General features: G+C 43.5%; 2 protein-coding genes across 2 annotated transcripts in view; one reads left to right on the top strand and one right to left on the bottom strand.

The window, feature by feature from the left end:
- The window catches only part of RDX (radixin), a 133,958-nt gene that overhangs the window by 6,195 nt on the left and 104,323 nt on the right, over positions 1-23,440 (top strand). The gene's annotated exons all lie outside the window — the stretch shown is intronic.
- FDX1 (ferredoxin 1) overlaps positions 1-23,440 on the bottom strand; it is a 78,014-nt gene that overhangs the window by 48,500 nt on the left and 6,074 nt on the right. Inside the window, exons 2-3 of the mRNA XM_073329081.1 lie at positions 15,273-15,377; positions 13,317-13,887 (exon numbers count right to left, since the gene is read on the bottom strand). Coding sequence (XP_073185182.1) covers positions 13,317-13,887; positions 15,273-15,286 — 585 coding nt within the window. The 5' untranslated portion in view covers positions 15,287-15,377. The remainder of the gene's footprint in view (positions 1-13,316; positions 13,888-15,272; positions 15,378-23,440) is intronic.

The raw sequence follows: 23,440 nt of genomic DNA, 5'->3' as shown, positions 1-23,440 counted from the left end.
GAACTGCATCTTGGCATTTGAAGCAAATTTGTTCTTGTGGCACTGCACTTCCTTTACCTCACTGGGTCCAGCATTTCTTCCTCTAGCAGCGGGAGGGCCTGGAGTCAATCAGTCCCACTTCAGAAATTTTTTTTCTATTTCTCCCTTGTATTTATTTTTCAATATTTACAAGGTGGGCCTCAGGGTAGGTTCAAGCAGTACTCTTCAACCAAACAAAAGAAACAAATTCATAACACAGAAAGGAAAATAGTCTTCTCCCTGCCCCCTCTGTACGGTGTTGCTTTGTTATGCTAGCTTCTGGATGCCAGTCCTTCCCCAGTCAGTGAGCTTAGTAGCTTCCCATATACGGAGAAGAGGAGCCTTTTTTCCCTACTGCCACTTGTGTCTCATCTCTCATCCCTGTTGCCAGGGGGTGAGGGGGGTTTAAAGGTCACAGGCAGCCCTTAATTGGACTCAGTTGCGGCTCGCTGACCTAAGGTAACCTATTTTCCGTTAATAGGAAAAGGGCCTGCACCATTCTAGGACTGATATGCTTGACTTCCACAACTCTTATAGCTGTCTGGTCTGACTTTGTCACATTTTTTATTTCTCTCTAGCATTTACGTGTGATGTCGATTGATCTATGCCAAGCTGACACTGTGTGGGCCCAACCTCTGCAGCACATCTCATCCTGCTGGAGCATTACAGCAGCTGCTTCTAATATTTCTCAACTATTTGGCAATCCCCCAGACAGTGGTAAAACAATGCTGTAAATTTATTGCATTTGCTTTGTCGCAGTTCTCCTGTAGAGGTAGAGAAATGCATTTGTAAATATCTGTGACACCCTGGGTATTCTTTGCACCATTTTAGGGCTCTCTGCCAATATGTTGGCACCATTTTGAATTTAGAAAGCCACAGAACTATTACTGCAATCTCAAAACGGCTGAGGCAGCAATCTGTTTTATTACTTTATTCTTCTGACTTTGTTCTTCCATACAGAGAAGCAGTCGTAACAAAATCATGCAGTATTCTAGTCTGAAAACTAGCCAAATTCTATTTCAAACTTGTATAGCTCTACTGAAGTCAATGGAGCCATGCCCCGTTACTAACAGAAAACTTGGTCTAATATCTCTACACTCTATATACATAAAAGAAACAACTGAACTTCTAGTACTTACTTCAAATTCCTATATATTTGAGTGCAGTGTATTGTTTAGTGGCTTGTGTGGTCAAAAAACTGTATTACTGTATAGGGACTTGCAGTGAAACCCAGTAATACTCCCATTGACTTCCTGGGGCCAGGATTTTACATAGGGTGTCTGTGAATGTAAGAACAGTCATACTGAGTCAGACCAAAGGTCCATCGAACCCAGCATTCTGTCTTCCAACAGTGGCCAATACCAGGTACCCCAAAGGGAATGAACAGAACAGGTAATCACCAAGTGATCCATCCCCTGTTGCCTAGTCTCAGCTTCTGGCAAACAGAGACTAGGGAAACCATCCCTTCCTATCCTGGCTAATAGCCATTTATGGACCTATCTTCCATGAATTTATCTAGTTCTTTTTTGAACACTGTTGTAGTCTTGGCCTTCACAACATCCTCTGGCAAGGAGTTCCACAGGTTGACTGTGCGTTGTGTGAAGAAATACTTCCTTTTGTTTGTTTTAAACCTGCTGCCTATTAATTTAATTTGGTGACCCCTAGTTATTATGTTATGAGAAGGATTAAATAACACTTCCTTACTTTCTCCACACCAGTCATGATTTTATAGACCTCTATCATATCCCCCCTTAGTCAACTCTTTTCCAACCTGAAAAATCCGAGTCTTATTAATCTCTCCTCATATGGAAGCTGTTCCATACTCCTAATCATTTTTGTTGCCCTTTTCTGAACCTTTTTCAATTCCAATATCTCTTTTCTGAGATGGGGCGATCACATCTGCACGCAGTATTCAAGATATGGGTGAAACATGGATTTATATAGAGACAATACTATATTTTCTGTCTTATTATCTGTCCCTTTCTTAATGATCCTCAACATTCTGTTCACTTTTTTGACGGCCGCTGCACATTGAGTGGATATTTTCAGAGAACTATCCACAGTGACTGCAAGATCTTTTTCTTTAGTGGTAACAGCTAATTTAGACCCCATCGTTTTATGTATATGGAAACATAATCCCAACTAATCTGCATTACTTTGCATTTATCAACATTGAATTTCATCTGCCACTTTGTTGCCCAATCACCCAGTTTTGTGAGAAACTATGGTACTTAAGAGCTCTTATGAGTAGAGCGGTATCTTATTAGGGTGGAAAGAATCCTTAACTTTTCAGTTATGCAATGAAGAAGTTAAAGGTATTTCCAGAAATCAGATCACAGCTATTTTTGTTGTCAGCTAGCATTTCTATATGTTTCTCATCTCATTTCACCTTGAGTACCTCTTTATGATTTATTAGGGTGTAGACCGCTAAACGTATCTGTTTGGCTATGTGGATTTTGAATAGTGGATAAGGTCCTACTTGAATTGCAGGATGATTATCAAAAAATTGCAGCCGAGTTGCAAACAAACTATGGAAAATTGCAGAAAAGTAATATTGAACCTTATTATTTGCAGTAATAAAGTCTATTATTACTTTTCTGCTGTCAGCTGCCCAGGGCTCAGAGCAGGGACTTGGGGCTGACAGCGGGAACACAGGGCTGAGAGCAGGGCTCATGCTGTCGGCCGCCCGAGGCTGACACTGTCCAACTGGGGCTGAGAGTGGGAGCCCCTGCTATCAGCCGCTCAGGGCTGAGAGCAGGGGCCCAGGGCTGACAGTGGGAACGCAACAGCTCCCGCTGTTGGCCACCCAGGCTGACAGCGGCTGCATGGAGCTGACAGTAGGGGCTCCTGCTCTCAGCCCCAGGGCATCCGGGGCTCCCACTGTCAAAATTGCAGTGGAAACCTAATATTGCGAAAAGTTAAGTATGGCATTAATAGTGGATTAGTTTCCTTCCATATCTTTGTGCTGGGTTACTGGGCTGGCAAAATCTTCATTTTGTTCAGTTACTCTCCAGGACATTTGCAACATGTCTGTGAAGATCTTCCACAGATGTCTGTCTGACTTGTCTCTGTAGAAATCAACAGGAGTATTTGCACCAGGCCAAAGGCTTGATCATAACTAGATTAAAGCAGTGGATTTTCAAACAGAGGTGATGCGTAGAGGAGGGCATCGGGGGGGGGGTCAAGTGACCCCCCCCCAGATTGGCCTGCTGGGGGTGGGAAGAGAGAGGGGCTCTGTCCTTCTCTCCCTGCGCCTCTCCCCTGGCATGCTGTGCTGCTCAACTGGCAGCCAGGACGGGGATGGGAGGGAAAGCGGGATGGCGCCACTTCTGTCTCAGAGAGCTCTCCCTCCCAGCCAGGCTCTCTCAGGCAGAAGTGGCTTCATCCCGCTCCCCATCCGGCTGCCAGGGAGAGCAGCCAAACATGCTCGGGGGGAGGTGCAGGGAGAGACGGACAGAGCCCCTCTCCCTCCCTGCAGGTAACATGGGGTGAGGAGAGCGCTGCGGCCCTGGGTGCAGGGCGGGAGGGGTTGCTGGGCAGGGGAGATATGTGGGGTGGTCACATGTCCTCCCCTATAGTTTGTGCTCCCATCCCCTCTCCAAGTACGGGGAGGCACCAGCGATCTGTTGTAGCCTGTAGAGCAGGGGTTCTCAACCTTTTTCTTTCTAAGGCCCCCTCAACGTGCTATAAAAATGCCAGGGCCCAGCAGAGGTGGGGAGGGAACTTGGGGCTCTGGGTGGGAGGGATCCTTGGGCATAGGCATAGTTTTACTTCTATTTGGGGGGCAAGGCCTGACGGGGCTCGAGCCAGCTCCGCACAGCAGAGTCCAAGGAGGGAGTGCCACTTTCACCCCCTGACTCACTCAGGAGGCCACCCAATCTGTCTGGGCTGTGGAGGGATGCAACCAAAAAATATAACTCAAAGTGGGGGACTCAGTTCAAAAAGTTTGAAAACCGCTTAGGGTGCAGGGAGGGGGTAGCTAGGGGCTGTGTGAAGTGAGGGGAGTCGCTCAGGGTGCAGGGAGGGGGTAGCTAGGGGCTGTGTGCAGGCAGGGGAGTCACTCAGGGTGCAGGCAGGGGGTAGCTAGGGGCTGTGTATGGGCAGGGGCAGCTCCCAGTGCGGCTTCCAGCTTCAGCGTGGGGGGTGCTGGGGCTTGGGGCACCGGGTTTCAGCTGCGGGGCTCCGTGGCCTCCCTGAAAGGGCTCGCGGAACCCCAGGGCATCGCAGATCCCTGGTTGAGAACCGCTGCTGTAGAGCACTTGCCTGTGGTCTGTAGAGAGCTGGCTAGTTCACCTGCTGCTAGATCTCTTCCCTTGTCTCCAATTGCTAAATCATAAAGACAGATGAAGAAACATAATGTCCATATGTTCCAGATAAACAATACCAGTATTTGATAGATTGGAATGCTATGGGCAGTAAATGTGGACAGCGAACACTACTTCAAACCAACATAAGAACATATTGTCAGTCTCTCTTCCTACGTGTCTAAAGGCAACAGTAAAACTAACTTCAGGGTGTGATAGCAAGTGATGCATAATTAGAGACTGCACGCTGGATTATCTTGCTGTGTGTTTTCTACAGGAATCCTAGCCATTGCTTGTCCCCCCAAAATGTCTGCTTACTAGAAATTGCCCTCAGGTTCTCAGGACATAATACTTCAGTGTGCGCTAGTTCCTGAGCGGGCACAAGATTCAGCACAATCCTCATGAAATCAATGGAGCTGTGCTGACTTACATCAGCTGAGGATCAAGCATTAAGAACTCCTCTTCTTGGGAACTAAAGTAGAGGATAATCTTCTGCCCCGTGTCATAAAGGACAGATCTTGGTGAGGGATAAAATAGTAGGCATGTCACTACCCAGATTATCTTCTCTTTCTTCTGAAGCCAATAAAACTACGCTTGTGACAAGGTCAACATCATCCTTTCATCACATCCTTTCATAAATTGGTCCAATGTAGTTAAATTGGTACAAACCCTTGTGTGTAGAAAAGGCCAAAGTCTTTGATGCTGCAAACGCTTAAGCATGTGAACAACTTTACTCACATGACCAGTTCCATTGTGTGAAAAGACAGATGACCTGGACAATCACTTTGATTGTGAGATATTATCATACAGTGGTTGATGCAAATATTAAAACAAGGCTTGCTTTAATTTTCAGGATTTTATGTTTTAATTAGACGGTGCAACAGAAGATGGGACTACTCATTAGTAAAGTTACTCACATGCATCATTGTTCGTGGGCTCAGGGCCTAAAATCAGACTTTCTGCTTTGTAGGTCTAATGGTTGGGAATCCTGGGTTCTGTTCCCGATCTTCCATTGGCTCAGTGGAACTCTGAGTGCTTAAATTTTATTAGAGATGTTATTTTAATGACATATTGTTTACCATAGATTAAGTGTACTCTTAATATTGTATTATGTTAATTTTATTTGCACAAAGAGAACCTTTTCTTTAGATAGGGATAAGAAAAATAAACTAAGATTTGTTATAATTGCTTTGCCCAGCAGGTTCTCTGCGTCATCTATACAGTATATACAAAGTTTCAGTGTGTAACTACATACAGGAATTTAAAAAATAGCTTGAATACCGGTTAAATATCTTGAATTCAAACTAAACCTCTAAGAACTAGGCTGCCAGTCCTACAATCATAATTCACTTCAGCAATATTTAGTCAATGAGTAAATCTGATTGAAACTAATGGGACTACTTGTGTGGTTTAAGGGTATGCAGGATTGAACTCTCACAGTATTGTATTTGTATTGCGTTAGTGCCTAGAAGCCCATCAAGATTAGCTTGTGCTAGGTGCTGTACAAATGGCTTCTGGCTAGCTAGTAGTTTTGTGACTGTGCTGGATAAGTTTAGATCCAAGTTTGCAGGTCCCGGATGATCTTGTTAACAGAAATATAGAGTAAAATGTTATCAAAATTAAAGTCTTATTTAGGGGCTCTGACAAATTGCCTGGGACATCATAACACCTGGAACAGAGGCTGGTCCTCTTTGTTTAGGGTGACTTCCTGGGGTCTTGTCTAGATGAGGAATTTTCTTACTGGCAGTTCTTCTCAACAGTACAGCTGTATCACACAATCAATAATGGGAGCTCTAATCCAGACTGAAAGTGAGGATTTTTATTACTTTTAAACCTGCTCTGAATAGAGCACGTGAAATGACTTGGATTATAGCCGCTTTGGGAAGAAGCTACAATCCAAGTTTGGGACAGCCTCTGTTTTTTGTTTTGTTTTGTTATGTGTTTGTATCATGTCTAGCACAGTATGGCCCTGATCCATAACTGGGGTTATCACAATACTAATAAGACATTGTGGAAAAATGCCAGTGTCTAGTTTTTCACCGTTAATAGCACTAATATAACTACACGACTGCTGAAAAAACAACCTACTACCTTAAAATGCTTTATTCTCCTCTTATTTGCACAGATATATATCTGGAATAATGGCATCTGAGCCAATAGTTATGCCAACATATATGATACGAGTATTGGGCCTTAGTCAGTCGCATGCCGTCTGTGTATATACAAGGCATGCATTGCGTTCTTGACCAGTTGTGTGTTGTCCAACTGGTGGCCCCGTGGGCCAGATCTGGCCCATGAGATAATTCTTTCTGTCCCCCATGGAGGATGCCATTTTGTAGAATGTGCATGGTCATGCTGCATGGAGGATACCATTTTGGACTGCCTAAGGCATGCAAGTGAGTTGTTGCATGCCTTACAAAAATTCACTGGCTGAGGCATTCCTAAAAGAGCCTATCGTGTGTGTGTGCGCACGCAATATTTTTGTGAAAGTTGTTTTCCTATTTGATGTCAGAAGAAAAATGAGTGAAAGCTGATGGTTATTGTGCAAAGGTGTAGTATTAACACATATTGCAGTAGTTGCTAGAGTCAACCAGGTAAAGACTCCATTAGATGCTGCATATAGAGAAATGATAGTATCTGGACCAAAGAGCTTACAATCTAAAGGCCTAGCATGTGTGTCTAAGGAATTTGATCATTTGATGTGTATAGTAAGTTAATTTATATTTAATATTCCTTACTGCTTTCTGTACTGCTACAGAAACAAACAGACAAATTACAAAAATATTATTCATGGCCTATTGTGCCATCTATATTTTTCCAGCAGAACACCCTAAACAGGATATAAGAAGGCACAACATGGACCTCAACTACCAGTTATATGGGTTATTTTGTAAATCAGTATCTATCTGTGACTTTCTTTCAGTCTCTGATGTATTTATAACTGCTTCTTGAGGCTGAATGTAGGCTTTTAACTCTTCTGATATCTCTGGCTGGGAGAATGAAAACTATCCTCTCAAATATGGTTAACTTTAAACAACCCTAGCTAGAGTTCTGATAGGGCCCTTCCATAAAGAATGGCAAGAGCTCTTTGAGGAGCATGTTAAGAGCTGGTAAAGCTTCGAACTTTGTGACACAATTAATTATGAAGTAAAGTTGCAAGTTTGGATTCAAATAAATTTTTCCAAGTTTGCAGTATTTTGGCATATCTAACAAGGTTTTCTGAAACATGGGTCCAAGCTCTGTCAGTTGTATAATAACACTTGAAATTGTTTATTATATAAACTAACTGCTGAAGCATAAATGGATTAGAAGGTGTGGCTTTCTGTAATAACAAGATTTCCTGAAATGTGGCATGAAGGCTGAAATCACTGGCTGGAGGTGGGAATAGATATCTTGATAGTGAATGAGAGATCACAGGTGGGATGGGGATAGGTCATGAAGGGCCTTGAAAATGAAGACAAGCATTTTATGTTTGATAGGATAGAGAAGGGGAGCCATTGGAGAGATGCAAAGAGAGGTGTGATGTGGTCAAAGGAACATGTTGGGAGGATGATCTTTGCAGCAGCATTCTGAATGGGTATAAGCAGGGAAAGATTGCATTTGTCAAGGCCGGAGAGAAATGTTGCAGTCACTGAGACACAATATGATGAGTGTTCTAGCTGTGTGGATGGATAGGAAAGGCTGTATCTTCGATATACTTCTATTGCTGCTTTATGATTTAAAGAGGGACTACTTTAAAATTTTTTTCAGACTCTTAAAAACACAACAAAAAGTTACATCTCAGAACTATCAGGAATGGCAAGTCTGGCCTTCCATGCCCTTGCTGCAGAAATCTTTGAGGGCCTCTGATATATATAATCGAACCTTAACGGGGAAGGTTTTTTGTTAACATCCCAGAGTTTTAAACAGTCTAAATAAAAACTTCCCTATCAAGTTAGTCTGGTTTCACTACTTTGGTAATTTTATATCCTAATCCTCCTTTTCTTCAGCCATCTACACTCTTGCAGGATAGGAAAGATCTGAACTTTTAACTTTTAAAAAAAATCTGATTTTTTAAAAAAAGTAGAAAGATGAGCTTTCAGGCCTTCTTTATACAACTTGAAGGGGGGAAAGGCTGCTTTTTTTTTTTTTTGACTCTCTTACAGCAAACTGTATTACCATTTCTCCCACTGCCGTTTTCTCTCTTCCACTGAACTTTGATCAAGGATGATCCACTCTGATAATGTAAAATTGCAACACATTGACAACTGACACGTGAACACATGCCTTATGTAAAGCTAAATTATTTTCTCAAGCTCCAGTCCTGAAACTGGATGCATACAGATATGTAAAAGATCACACAGCATAAGACAAATTTGTAGGATTAATCAAGCCCCTCTAAAAGAAATCTCTGGGTACACCTCTCTCCTACTGTGCTCATGAAAGCAAAAAGGATGTGGGCATTCACTTCAGTAATAGCATAATAGCTGATTTTAATGTGAGAACACATACTTTGGTAGCAACTCAGCCACTTCATTGATAAATTCCTTCAGAACTCTTGGAGGAATACCACCCAGGCTTAATGACTTAATCTTTTAAGGTTTTTAATCTTCACTAGTATACAACAGATACTCCTGAGGGTATTCTACGCCAAAAAATTAAAATTTCTACACACAATATTTTAAAATTCTGCAAGTGTCAATAAATAAATGCAGAGGCTCCAGCATTGCGGTGGGGAGTACAGGCCATTGGCTGCAAGAAGGTGGGAGATCACCCTGCAGCCCCCCGACCCCTTGGACATGGACTCAGCAGTGAGGCTGCACCTGACCCTGACACAGCACAAAGCCTGGGCATGCCCCAGACACACCCTGGGGCCATGCCCCTCTGGGACAGGTGCACCAGGTATGGGGCAGACAGCCTCAACCAGGCAGAATCCAAGTGTGGAGGGGCTCAGTGTGGGGGGATCCAGGTGTGGGGTGAGAGGATTCTGTGCGGGACGATCTGGGTGCAGGCAACTCAGTGGGAGTTCTAGGTGTGGGGGGATCTGGATGCACAGAGGCTCATTGTGGGGGTGGGTTCCAGGTGCAGGGGCAATGGGATTCTGTAGGGGCTTCCAGGTGAAGGTGATTGGGGCTCAGCGGAGGGGTCTGGGTGTGGGAGGCCTCAGTGTGGGGGGTCTGGGTGCTGGGGGAGTGGGGCTTGGTGGGATTGGGGTCTAGATGTGGGGGCTCAGGGTGGTGCATCAGGTTGGGGGTTTGAGTGCAGGGAGCTCAGAAGGGAGTAGTCTGGGTGTAGGGGTCGGGGTCTGGAGGCAGGGGGTCTGGGTGCAGGGGAGCTCCAGATGCAGGGGTTGAGTTTCAGTGGGGTGGGGTTTGGGTATGGAGGGTGTGACGGGGCTGCCTGTGGGAGCCAGCTAAGGTCACTCAATCAGGGTGAACTGCAAACAGGACAGGGCAGACAAACCCCAAATGCTGTTGGATATTCCGATACTTAGATTTACCAAACCAGCACAAAACAGCTTCTATAGTACCTCACTGGTTACTGAAAAGTCCAAATAATGCAGTTCCCTTAAAGTACCCAGCCTCAGGCCTCCATCCAGACACACATGTCAAACATATGATGATAAATTTTGAGAATCTTATTTCATCATATAAAAGAAAAGGTTCTCCTGATCCCAAAGGACCAAGCCCCAGACCCAGGTCAATTGATAACTCAGATCTTACCCAAAATATACACTGAAAGTCAATTCTTATTAACTAAACTAAAATTTATTAAAAAAGAAAAAAGAGAGAGTGTTGGTTAAAAGATCAATACACATACAGATGAATTCAATTCTTGAGGTTCAGATACATAGCAGAGCTCAGCTTGTGGTTGCCAAAAGTCCTTTTAGAAATAGTCCATAGGTTATAGTCCAAGGTCCATATTCTGGGTGACTCCAGTCAGTGACTGAGGATTTCAATCCTTATGGCTTATGGTTTCCTGAGAAGATGATAGGCTTAACTTTCCTTCTTCCAAACATCATGGCAATTAGCACAGGATAATTTATCCATTAAACAGTTCAGATACAGGTTATCACAACCTTCAAAGAGACATAGACAATAATACTATTTCTCTCAAGTGTCTTCCTAAATGTTAATATTCCTTTTTTGATCTTTGAATCAAAGCTTTAGCAATAGACAAGACTTATTTGCTTACATCACAAGACCTGAGCAAACATCTACCCTTCTACCTCTGACAATGCAGACTTGCGTTTCAAAGCTCTATTCAATTACATATCTTCCTAACCAGTCTTTAAAGTTCAGCCATGGGTTAGGTCAGTCTGTGAGTTAATTAACTCTTTCTGGCCCCATCATCTTTCAATGAGGTATGATATTACACTCATAACGTCACAGAGGGCTAGGGGGATTCTGGGTGTATGGGGTGAGGCTTGGCAGGGCTGTCTGGGTATGGGATGTTCAGATGTACGGGGGTTGGGTGGATGGGGGGAGCAGCTCCCCATACAGTGACCCCTACCTACATAGCTGAGGAGTGATGGGGGCAGGAAGCAGGGGAGGATATTGAGCTTCCTGCAGCTGGGGAAGGTTTCTGGAGGTGGGTCTAACACAGCCGCAGTCACTCCTTGCAGAGGAAGAGGAAGTCCCGTCCTCTCCTGGCTCAAGCCTAGGCAGGACTAGCAGCTGATCCTGGCTCAGGTGTTCCTAGCCCCACTGTGATTCATCTCTCTGCCGGCTGCTCTGGGTGCCTGAAATGATGTACCTGTGCTGCTAGGGAGTGGTGCGTGACTGCTCTTGCAGCTTCCCTTTGCTTCCCTGTCAGAAAGTCATCTGCAGAAAGAAATCTCCAGGGGACATAAATTCTGCACACGTGCAGTGGCACACAATTTCCCCAGCAGTAATCAGAAGTAACTCCACTGAGATCAATGGAGTTACACAGGTGTAAAAAGCCATACTACATCGGAACAGTTGGGTACCCTAAGTTTACTTATTTGTTTCTTAATATAAAGCAAGTGTTCATGCTAGGATCTTTTTTGTTCTGCAGACTGCAGCTGTATTCTTCAGAGCAGCTCTGTGTGTTCATGGGGCAGATCCTGTGCTGCGCTTGGTGCAGCTCAGGACTAAAACTAGTGAAGGGAAATTGTCAAATACTTCTGGGGGGATTTTTATGAACTAAAAATGGCTTTTCAAATAAACAAGGTGTAGAGGTGTGAGTGCATGCACATGGATTTTTTGACTACTCGACTCAGGAAGAGTGGGGAAGGCAAAGGTGGCTGATTCTCTCATTTTGGGAATCCTGGTGGGTTCTGACACATATTTTCTCAGAGGAATAAAGAGATCCAGACAAAGCCTTGCGCAATATGCCCTGGCTGAAAACCAGAAATTATTTATAGGTGGGCTTTCTTGCACTTTCCCTTTGTTTTTTGGACTCTATATATGTGATTCTGCCTCCCAGAATATTTACAGGAGTCAAGATCTTTAATCACTTCAGTCCTATGCTCATATCTTGACTGACTCACTGTAAAGGAGTGAAGTGATGTTTTCTTTTTTAAAGATGCCTTTCCTTACTCACAAAGCTTTTGTCCCATTTATAATGCTATCATGTGTGCCTGGACAGGCAAACTGTGCATTTCCTACAAGGATTTTGTATTGGAGCTTGAAAAGGATACACTAGCAACTCATTCACATGATTATTCCTTTCCTCATCTAAGAAAGTAGCCTCCTCCAAAGAGTATACTTCCTGAATTAAAAAGAAAAGGAGTACTTGTGGCACCTTAGAGACTAACCAACATATTTGAGCATAAGCTTTCGTGAGCTACAGCTCACTTCATTGGATGCATACTGTGGAAAGTATATAAGATCTTTTTATACACACAAAGCATGAAAAAATGGGTGTTTACCACTACAAAAGGTTTTCTCTCCCCCCACCCCACTCTCCTGCTGGTAATAGCTTATCTAAAGTGATCACTCTCCTTACAATGTGTATGATAATCAAGTTGGGCCATTTCCAGCACAAATCCAGGGTTTAGCAAGAACGTCGGGGGAGGGGCGGGGGTTAGGAAAAAACAAGAGGAAATAGGTTACCTTGCATAATGACTTAGCCACTCCCAGTCTCTATTCAAACCTAAGTTAATTGTATCCAATTTGCAAATGAATTCCAATTCAACATCTCTCGCTGGAGTCTGGTTTTGAAGTTTTTTTGTTGTAATATCGCAACTTTCATGTCTGTAATCGCATGACCAGAGAGATTGAAGTGTTCTCCGACTGGTTTATGAATGTTATAATTCTTGACATCTGATTTGTGTCCATTTATTCTTTTACGTAGAGACTGTCCAGTTTGACCAATGTACATGGCAGAGGGGCATCGCTGGCACATGATGGCATATATCACATTGGTGGATGTGCAGGTGAACGAGCCTCTGATAGTGTGGCTGATGTTATTAGGCCCTGTGATGGTGTCCCCTGAATAGCTATGTGGGCACAGTTGGCAACGGGCTTTGTTGCAAGGATAGGTTCCTGGGTTAGTGGTTCTGTTGTGTGGTATGTGGTTGCTGGTGAGTATTCGCTTCAGGTTGGGGGGCTGTCTGTAGGCAAGGGCTGGCCTGTCTCCCAAGATTTGTGAGAGTGTTGGGTCATCCTTCAGGATAGGTTGTAGATCCTTAATAATGCATTGGAGGGGTTTTAGTTGGGGGCTGAAGGTGATGGCTAGTGGAGTTCTGTTATTTTCTTTGTTAGTCCTGTCCTGTAGTAGGTGACTTCTGGGAACTCTTCTGGCTCTATCAATCTGTTTCTTCACTTCCGCAGGTGGGTATTGTACTTGTAAGAATGCTTGATAGAGATCTTATAGGTGTTTGTCTCTGTCTGAGGGGTTGGAGCAAATGCGGTTGAATCGCAGAGCTTGGCTGTAGACGATGGATCGTGTGGTGTAGTCAGGGTGAAAGCTGGAGGCATGTAGGTAGGAATAGCGGTCAGTAGGTTTCTGGTATAGGGTGGTGTTTATGTGATCATCGTTTATTAGCACTGTAGTATCCAGGAAGTGGATCTCTTGTGTGGACTTGACCAGGCTGAGGTTGATGGTGGGATGGAAATTGTTGAAATCATGGTGGAATTCCTCAAGGGCTTCTTTTCCATGGGTCCAGATGATGAAGATGTCATCAATATAGCGCAAGTAGAGTAGGGGCGTTAGGGGACGAGAGCTGAGGGAGCGTTGTTCTAAGTCAGCCATAAAAATGTTGGCATACTGTGGGGCCATGCGGGTACCCATAGCAGTGCCGCTGATTTGAAGGTACACATTGTCCCCAAATGTAAAATAGTTATGGGTAAGGATAAAGTCACAAAGTTCAGCCACCAGGTTAGCCGTGACGTTATCGGGGATAGTGCTCTTGACGGCTTGTAGTCCATCTTTGTGTGGAATGTTGGTGTAGAGGGCTTCTACATCCATAGTGGCCAGGATGGTGTTATCAGGAAGATCACCGATGGACTGTAGTTTCCTCAGGAAGTCAGTGGTGTCTCGAAGGTAGCTGGGAGCGCTGGGAGCGTAGGGCCTAAGGAGGGAGCCTACATAGCCAGACAATCCTGCTGAGTCGGCTTTTCTGAAACATGGGGACACTCTCGTCACTGTACCTTTTAATTTCTGTTTAACTAACCTCCTCATTTTTCCATAGTTCCCCTTTCTGAAATTAAATGCCACAGTGTTGGGCTGTTGAGGTGTTCTTCCCACCACAGGAATGTTAAATGTTATTATATTATGGTCACTATTTCCAAGCGGTCCTGTTATAGTTACCTCTTGGACCAGATCCTGCACTCCACTCAGGACTAGATCGAGAGTTGCCTCTCCCCTTGTGGGTTCCTGTACCAGCTGCTCCAAGAAACAGTCATTTAAAGTATAGAGAAATTCTGTCTCTGCATTTCATCCTGAGGTGACATGTACCCAGTCAATATGGGGATAATTGAAATTCCCCACGAATATTGAATTATGTGATTTTCTTAGCCTCTCTAATCTCCCTTAGCATTTCATCATCACTATCACTGTCCTGGTCTGGTGGTCAATAATCGATTCCTATGGTTATATTCTTATTAGAGCATGGAATTACTATCCATAGAGATTCTATGGAACATATGGATTCAATTAAGATTTTTATTTCATTTGATTCTACATTTTCTTTCACAGATAGTGCTACTTCCCCCCCCCTCCCCCGGCCCCCTCATGACCTGTTCTGTCCTTCTGATATATTTTGTACCCTGGAATGATTGTGTCCCATTGATTATCCTCACTCCACCAGGTTTCTGTGATGCTTATTATATCAAATTGTGCAAGTGTCTCTTGTGGAGGTTTGACCCATGGAGGATATGATCTGGCTATTGATAATTTATGTAAGTCAGTTTTTTCTTCCCTTTACTGGTAATACTAAAAAGGTGACTTTATTCAAGCATGAGTTGCTGAGATTTCATCCTGCTGGTATCCCCACCAAGCCTGGTGCAAAAGAGAATGAGGGAAGTGATCAGATTTGCTTCTTCTCCTTGGTCAGCAGCCATACATCTTCACAAGGAAGCAAGGAGCTTATCTTAAAGAGCACAAAGGACATATGTGGGGCCTTACTCACTCGCCTCTGCTGGGGTTGGGGAGGTTACTCAAGTCCTATGACTCATCTTCCTCCACCAGCCCCAGTTGCAGGTTGGGTGTGGGGAAGGAGAGAGTGTTGAATACAGAACCCCAGCCATCAGCCTCCCAAGGGGTTACTGGGATGTGGTGATTTTTGCCCTTCAGATCCATCACAAGCTGATGCCAAGGGGAGGGTGATGCACTAGCCCAATGATCCTTGTTGATAGCTCTTTTCAGGGCCTTATAGCTCATTCAGTTTCCCCAGAATTCCATCAGCTGAGGAGGAACCCCCTCCCTGATGAGACACTGGCTTCTGACATCTAGGGTATGTCAACATTGCAAAATTAACCAGACTAATAAGCAAAATATATTTACCTGGCTTCATCCATCCATCTGTCACTGATACTTGTGAATTTTTCTTTTCAGTTGTCTCTTTCCTTTTTCTTTTGAGCATTTTTACCCGCTCATGTTTTGACCGTGCTGTAAAGCAAACAACATTTTAATAAAACACATGAAACTGTCTAGTAAACTTTAAAATAAAATAATAAATATCCATTAGGGTGTTTTTTCTATTTAAAAAAGTCATAGCTTTAAAACAAAATAATCCATTTCAGGCTGTACAACAAACACAGGTTTTGAGTTTATTTCTACCACTTTGAAAACAACCCCCACAAATATTTTTTTTTAAAAAATACATCTCATTTTGCAAAGTAAAAACCCTGTTAATTGGAAACACACCATCACCATCAGTTTGTAGACATATACTTTTTAAAAACCACCTATGTTTTACACACACACACACACACACACAGAGTTTAATGCACTGTTTGCAACAAAATACTTTTCAATAAATCCACATGCTTTTAAAAAGACCCCTGGTTGTTCTGTCCCCCGCCCCAGCCATGTGTGCTTGGGGTCTTTGGGGTAAAAAACAAGCCAAAATGTTAGTTAGTATTAGCTCCCAAATCCCTATTCAACCTATGTAATACCTGAAGTTATTAAGCACAACTCCAGTTAAAAATGGTTTTTACCTTGGCCTGGTGATGAACTGCAACTTAAAGTTACTGGCTCTATGCTAAACAGATCACACTGCAATAAAGATATGCACCATTATTTACTAAGACAGCATGGCCAAACAATGGCATTATATAATATATATATATATATTCAGAGTTAAAAAAACAGGGAACATACCTCCACTTGCAGTCCAGCAGCAATTCAAGAGAGTTTCTGTTGAAAGAGACAGTCTCCAAGCTACCTGAGGTGTTTTTTTTTTATACCATCCTAACTCTTTTGTTTCAAAATAGTTAGCAGGTTGATTGGATCACCCCTCCCTAGCGTTCCCTTTTGTGATCAGGTGTGGGGAATAAGTTTTCTGCACAATTGGGCTGCTTTTCTTTTTTTTCTTTTTTAAGTTCAAATACTTTTTGTTTTTTTCCCCCCTGTAGGGCCTTCTTATAGTAACCATTTCAAGTGAGGGGCCCTTTGCAGATATCAATGAATGTCATGGGGCTTGTTTTTGTTTTTAAAAACATGTTTCTTTCATGCTTAAAGTTTGGTGGGGCGGGGGTGCTTTCTAGAAAAAGTGCCCCGTGGCCTTCAACCAACTCCTGGGCCATATTTAAACTGGCCTATAGCGTTCCACCAACTCCAGGGGTTATATTCAAACTGTCCAATAGCATCTGCGAACTCCTGAGGTTTTATTTCATTTCATATTAATCAGAACTCACCATCCTCACCCACCTACCTCCCTTACTATGGGTGCACCCCCATCAAAATTAACCCTATGGCAGCAAGGGTGAGTAATCACAGGCACCCTGGCTATTTAGTGAGGGGGGTGGTTAAACCCATTCAGTTGAACAGAATAAGTCAGCTCTATTGTACTCAACCACATGTCTGAACCATCCCTGTTTGTTTTATTGTAAACACATTTTTAGGATATTTTTCCCCCTCCCACAACATACATTTCAGTTTTTTTTTGTTTTGTTTTTTTTGCTGTAAATGGGTCTCTCTTACACAAAAGACACAAGAGCTAGGTTCTCACAAACAATTTTTTTTTATTTAAAAGATATACAGCTCCTTGAAAACAAACCAAGATGCTCCATTAAAAAAAGAAAGGAAAAAAAAAAAACTAAGCTCCCTTAAGGGCCAGAGACCTTTTAACAGAAATACAGATAGTCACAAAGCCCTTTTCAATAGATTTTTTTTTTTAAATTTACAGCTACCAAGTTTTATATCGCATGTTTGGCCCCTCACTATTTTCTAACTTAATCCTTTTAGATTTCTTACAAATAGCCTTTTTCTTAAGCAGGGTTCTGTAACTTTTTGTGCGGACCAGACGGTCAATGTAACGCTCTAAGCAGGCATCTTCCGGTTTGGTCTTTTTCTTTAAAACATGGTCAGGGTCTCCACTGAATTGCACAGCATTTATCAAGGTCACCCCTTGTGCTAAATGTTCTTGGGTTAGGCACAGACATTGCATAGCATAACCTATGGGAATAACAGTGTTTAATAAGCTTTCCAAACACAGCTCAGCACACAGGCCCCGGAGCTTGCAGTTTATATCCACTGAAGTCCAAGTCGCACAGTCATGGTGCCGCTGGCCTGGTGCATCTATGACACAGCCCTCGCAATCTTCAAAAAGCTTTTCCCTAAGAAGTGATTAAGAACAGAATAAACAGCAACGCGTATAATAGTCCGCATGACTTTTTTACGCTCACGACGTGGCACTGGCTCAGTCAGTTCCATGCCAAGCCTTCTCCTAAACTCCTCATAGCTGTCATCCTCGGAGTCCTCTTCAACATTTTGTATCAGCGTTGAGCAAAACCAAGGTGGGCCCAGTTCATCTTCGCTGCTTGGTGCAATGCTGTCCAGGGTCTCCGGGTCCTCTAGAAAGGCATCGTCGAACTGTCGAGAGATTTTTTTTTTTAAGAAAAGAAAGAGCGTAAGCACCCCACTACTTGGTTTTTGATTTACCCAATCCCTGGTTCCTAGCCCCGTTACACCCCCAACCTCGACCGTCACCTCTTAAGCATTCATTTACCTGAGCGTTGTCTCTTCCATTCATCTTGTCCACTAGTGACTTCCCCGAGCTGTGATCGCCTTCCTCCTCCAGGGGGGTGGACAACAAGAAGCCATCACGCTCATCGCGGGGCGCCACAAGTGGCTGCGTTTCAGGGTCCGGGGTATCCATCAATGGCTGGGCCAAAGGGCTCCCCTCAATCGCCCCCTCCTCCACCTCGGAACTGTTGCTGATGTAGCGCTTTCTCTGCGGTTTGTTGAAGGCCCTCGGGGCTAAAACAAAGTCTGAAGTTCTCATGGGGGTGGTGAAGGAGTCCATGTTTCCACGATTTGTAAAACACGCGCTCTTGGTAAAAGACAGCCTCTTCTGCCCGATGCTGGGACTTATGGGGTGATGGTGCTGAGCTCTGATTGGCAGAGGGGCCACACGCCCCTCTTCTGGGCGGTTCACCCCATCCCAGAACCTGCCCTATTTTGGTCAAATCTGCTCTCGGGGCGGCCTGATTGGTAGAGGTTGGTGGGAGGAGTTGTTAGAGGGGTCACACAAATCATTTCCGGACGGGTCACCCCGCCCCAGAACTCATCCTGATTGGTCAAATCTCCTCTTGGGGCCGGTCCTATAGGGACAAAACCCCTCCTGATCGGTAGAGGGTTGGGGGTGGAGTCGTTAGAGGGGTCACAAGACCCACTTCCGGACGGGTCACCCCCGCCCCGGAACTCTCCCTCATTGGTCAAATCTCCTCTCTGGGTGGTCCTACAGGGGCGAAACCCATCTGATTGGTAGAGGGCAGTGGGAGGAGTTGTTAGAGGGGTCACATGACACACCTTGCTTCCGGGCATGTGGCAGCCTTGACCCCGGAAGTAATACCCCCATGGGATGGGACTTCCGGTGAAGGGGGGCAGGGGTCAAGGGTGGGGCTAAGGGGCGGGGTTGGGGGGTCACATAACACACCTTGCTTCCGGTCATGTGGCAGCCTTGACCCCGGAAGTAAAACCCCAGATGGGGCGGGACTTCCGGGCAAGGGGGTGGGGGGTCAAGGGGCAGGGTCAAGGGGTCAAAGGGTGGTGTTAGGGTTTGATTGATGGTAGGGCCCCCTTGAGCTGGGGCGGGGCTAAAGCGTCAAGGGGTGTGGTCAAGGGGTTAAGGGGCGGGGGTAGGGTTTGATTGACGGTAGGGTCCTTATACTACTTTTATCTATTAACAGTTAGTAAAACAGAATACACACACTAAGCACAGAAACTCCAAATAAGGCAGATGAATTTTTACTGGTGGTCAGTCAAGATTAGATCGTCTGGGGATTCAAGCTTCTGCAAGATATAGCTGGCAGGACGTTGAGGTCTGGCAGCTCTGATCTTGGGCTGTGTCCTGGAGTTAGGTTCCAAAGAACTTCCTTTTGGACCCCAGTTTATATAGTAAAACTTTAATCCTGCTGATGTATACCTTAACTGATCATTTTAAATTAAAGTACTAAAAACCAGTATTTTTCATCAACCCCACCACCTTAGTTGATTTAAATCTTGCAAAATTAGTTTTTGCCTGTTGCATAACAATTAAAGAAATAGAGACTATTCAGATAAATAATAGAGAAGTGGGGACAATAAAGACAAAACAATAGCGGTATAGATTTCACAATCACAATTGTTGGTAAGTGATTCCTTGCCAGACAGAATGCTATGAAACAAAGTTTTCTTTAAAGATCTGTTTCTTTATCTGGTGATGGTGGATACTATTAGAACAGGAGAACCTTCTTAACAGCCATCTGACAATCACCATCCCTGTATTTCTGTTGTCTTCTGGAATTTTTTTAAAAGTAATCTTTTTTTCCTTGTAGAAAATATAAACCAGGCCAAGGGCCTATTAATTTAAACATTTTATGATTCTTTTAACATTTGAATAAAACACTTTAGTTTTAAAGCATGGCATTGCTAATGGTATTCTAACACTGGTATTGCAATAGTTTTACACGACTGTGGGTCGATTCCTGCAAATATTAAGCACATTAATAGATCTCTGTATACAAATTTAGTCATGTGGATAAATATTCCCAGGATGAACAGCTAGGACGCCATCTTGCAAATATTCAAGCATATCTGAGACTTTATTCACAGAGTGGCAGGGTCAAGGCCTAAACTATTAACACAGTAAACATTCCCATACTAGCCAAAGGCATAAATCTTGGATAACAGGATAAAATAAACTTGAAATTGTACACAACCATTTTTGAATATGACAAATCTAGGAAACTCTACAAAAAGTTTAACCCTTCACAAAAGCAGTCATCTCCAAAATGCTTTATCCACTTTCCCTCATTGAGCCTCAGATCATACAGTAAAATGTCAGATGAATATATTTAGTTTTAGCCATATTAGGTCCCAATTCTGCAATAATCTGCATGGACCAACTGTTATGCTTGAGCAGAACCTCCTTGAAATCACTGGGTCTCTGCATGGATACAGGGGGTCTATACTAGCAGCTCTGATTGGGCAAGAATCCTCCAAATCCATTTTATACAGTCTTTCCACAGTTAAAAACCAAGTGTGTTTCCTATTATCTTTATTGTTCAATTATAGTACAGTAGCTTCTGTTAGTAGTTGTAACGTTATCTTTATAACCTACCTCTTAAGAATTGTGTAATTAGACATATATCTCTGAAAGCTTTCTGTAAAAAAAAAATAACATGCAGTAACCACAGCCCTTCTAGTAGTTTCACTTCTACCTCTAGGATGAATGCAATCTGACTACACTTCTAATGCATTATTGACTGTAAACTGTTTTGATAGAGATACAAATGCAATTTTACAGCCCTGGAGGGTGGGGGAAGTCACTATCATGTTTACAAGGTAGATAAAACTACTTCATATACCTTGTTTATCTTTTATTGAGGGGTAATACAGCTATAAACATACATTATGTAATCAGACAGGATGTAAAGTATAATGTAAAATAAAAAAATTATAAACGAATGTATCTGTTTTTAGAGGAACCTACCACCACCACTCTCTATTAATGCTTGTAATGACCAACTACAACTAATTCAATACTTGGGGCTGGCTCAATGGGCTACCTCGAAGCAGCATTTGATGCAGTGTCCTGTCTCTACAACAGCCAACCCGAATGAACACACTACACCTGTGTGCTGTTGTCTGTATTGGGTGACAGTCAAATTTTGGTCCAGTTCAAGCTTCTTGCCCCCAAAACCCTGAATACGCTAGGGTCTGGATAGGTAAGATTCCATCTCTTTATGCTCCCCATCATACCTGCTGTACTCAGCAAGGACACTTCAATGGATGGGGGAATGGGGAGCAGATCTTGTATTGTGGTGACTAAAGATAAGGAAGATTCGTGAAAGGCCGATGATTTTGGACCATGGTTCTGCAGAAGCCCAGCATTACTCTAAATATTAGTGCAGTAATGACATCAGATACTGGAGAAACTGACCACCCTTATTCTTTCACTGTAATGAATTGGCTCCAAAAAAAAAAGGGGCGTTGGGGGGGGCGACAGGAAAGAGACTTCAGCCTTCTAGAGGTAATTTAATGTACTTTTTATAGTGTGAGGGGCTCACATTCTATGGCATTGAGTGCCAGAGAAATATCTATACAAAATATGTAATCTAAAATGCCTATTAAAAACTGTGTGGGCTCAACCCTTTTACCACCTGGACTCTACAACATTATTCTCTCACAGAAACTGGATGGAAGAGACCTACTGAATCATCTAATACTGTGGTTCTCAACCATGGTCCCTTGGGGGCTGCGAACAGGTTTCAGGGGCTCCACCAAGCAGGACCAGCATTGGACTTGCTGGGGTGCAGGGTAGAAAGCTGAAGTCCCACTGCATAGGGATGAAGTGTGGGGCCCTGAGCCCTGCCACTTAGGGCTGAAGCAGAAGCCTGAGCAACTTAGCTTCACGGTGCTCCCTGTGGCATGGGGCCTTGGGCAATTGCCCTGCTTTCTACCCACCCCTTAATGCCAGCCCTGGCTTTTGTATGCAGAAAACGAGGTATTGTGGCACAGGTGGGCCATGAAGTTTTCATAGCATGTTTGGGGGACCTCAGAAAGGAAAAGGTTGAGAACCACTGATCTAATACAGTGGTTCTCAATCAGAGGTCCATGTACACCTGGGGATACACAGAGGTCTTCTAGGAGGTACATCAATTCATCTAGATATTTGGCTAGTTTTACAACAGGCTATGTAAAAAGCTCTAGCGAAGTCAGTACAAACTAAAATTTCATATACACAATGACTTGTTTATATTGCTCTATAAACTATACACTGAAATGTAAGTACAATATTTATATTCCAACTGATTTGTTTTACAATTATATGGTAAAAATGAGAGAGTAAGCAATTTTCCAGTGATAGAGTGCTGTGACATTCTTGTATTTTTATGTCTGATTTTGTAAGCAAGTAGTTTTAAAGTGAGTTGTAACTTGGGGGTACACAAGACAAATCAAACTCCTGAAAGGGGAAAAGTAGTCTGGAATGGTTGAGAGCCACTGATCTAATGCATATCCCTCTCAGCATACAGGAATATTCTTTACATAATAGCTGTTTTGTCCAGACTAACTTTAAATGACTTAAATGATGCGGCTTCCATAATTTCCCTCAGGGAGATTATTCCACATGATCTCACTGTCAGGAAGCAGCTTGGTGCTGCTCCTTTTTTGTTTGTTTGGGTTTTTTTGAAAGCTTATTTTTTTTCTTACTACTCTTTGAAGCAGCAGCTTTAATTAGAAATTCCTCTCTGTTCTTCCTCCAACCTTTCTTTCTTTATCAGACAGCCAGAGGTCAAGGTATATTAATAGCTGCTGCATGCCTCAGAGTTGTTAACTCAAGTGGATCCCTTCATAGTGAGATCTGCTGGTTGGTGTCCCTGGCTATACTGTCGGTCTAGGAGAGAGCACCTTTCCTATCAAACAACCAAAATAAAACAGCAAAACAGAGAAGCAGCTGGGTCTCCCTCAGTACTTTTATTCCCATTTTTCCTCCAGAATTCTCTTTTTGTTGCTACTCCCTCCACCCACCATGGAAGGAGGAATTTTATATGAAGAATAATATTCAACAATACACATCCCTACTTGAGGACAGTCTGAGTCTCTCCTCCATACCTCATGAGTGACAGAAAAGTAGTCAGAGCCCGAGCATTCCTTTTCTTCCCCCACACCACAAAAATCCCAGAATGTGTGAAGCAGCATCTTAGCCCCTTTTGCATGTGTGTGTTCACATGTGGCAAGGGAGGGGATAGGAGGACAGAGCCAGTGTGACCTTGGAACTGTAGTGTTCTTAACCTCCGTGCTTGCTTTCTGAACCTTCCCTTTCTCCAAGAGGGATGATGTCCTAGAGCAACCACCTCCTTTTACGGTGGGCAACACTAACCAGACCATGGGGTTAAAGTCCTTATTGGGCCTGTGGGTGCTGGCTGAGGCTAGTGCACTTTGGAGGTAAGGAGATGGCTGGAGTATAGTGTCAGAATCCTCACACTCGTCATTTAGTCATCAAAATATGTAACTTTCTCTGC

Source organism: Lepidochelys kempii, chromosome 1 (assembly GCF_965140265.1).
Source record: "Lepidochelys kempii isolate rLepKem1 chromosome 1, rLepKem1.hap2, whole genome shotgun sequence".
Classification (NCBI taxonomy): domain Eukaryota; kingdom Metazoa; phylum Chordata; order Testudines; family Cheloniidae; genus Lepidochelys; species Lepidochelys kempii.
Note: the sequence above shows the minus strand (reverse complement) of the source record. Positions and strands in the feature narration are given on the sequence as shown.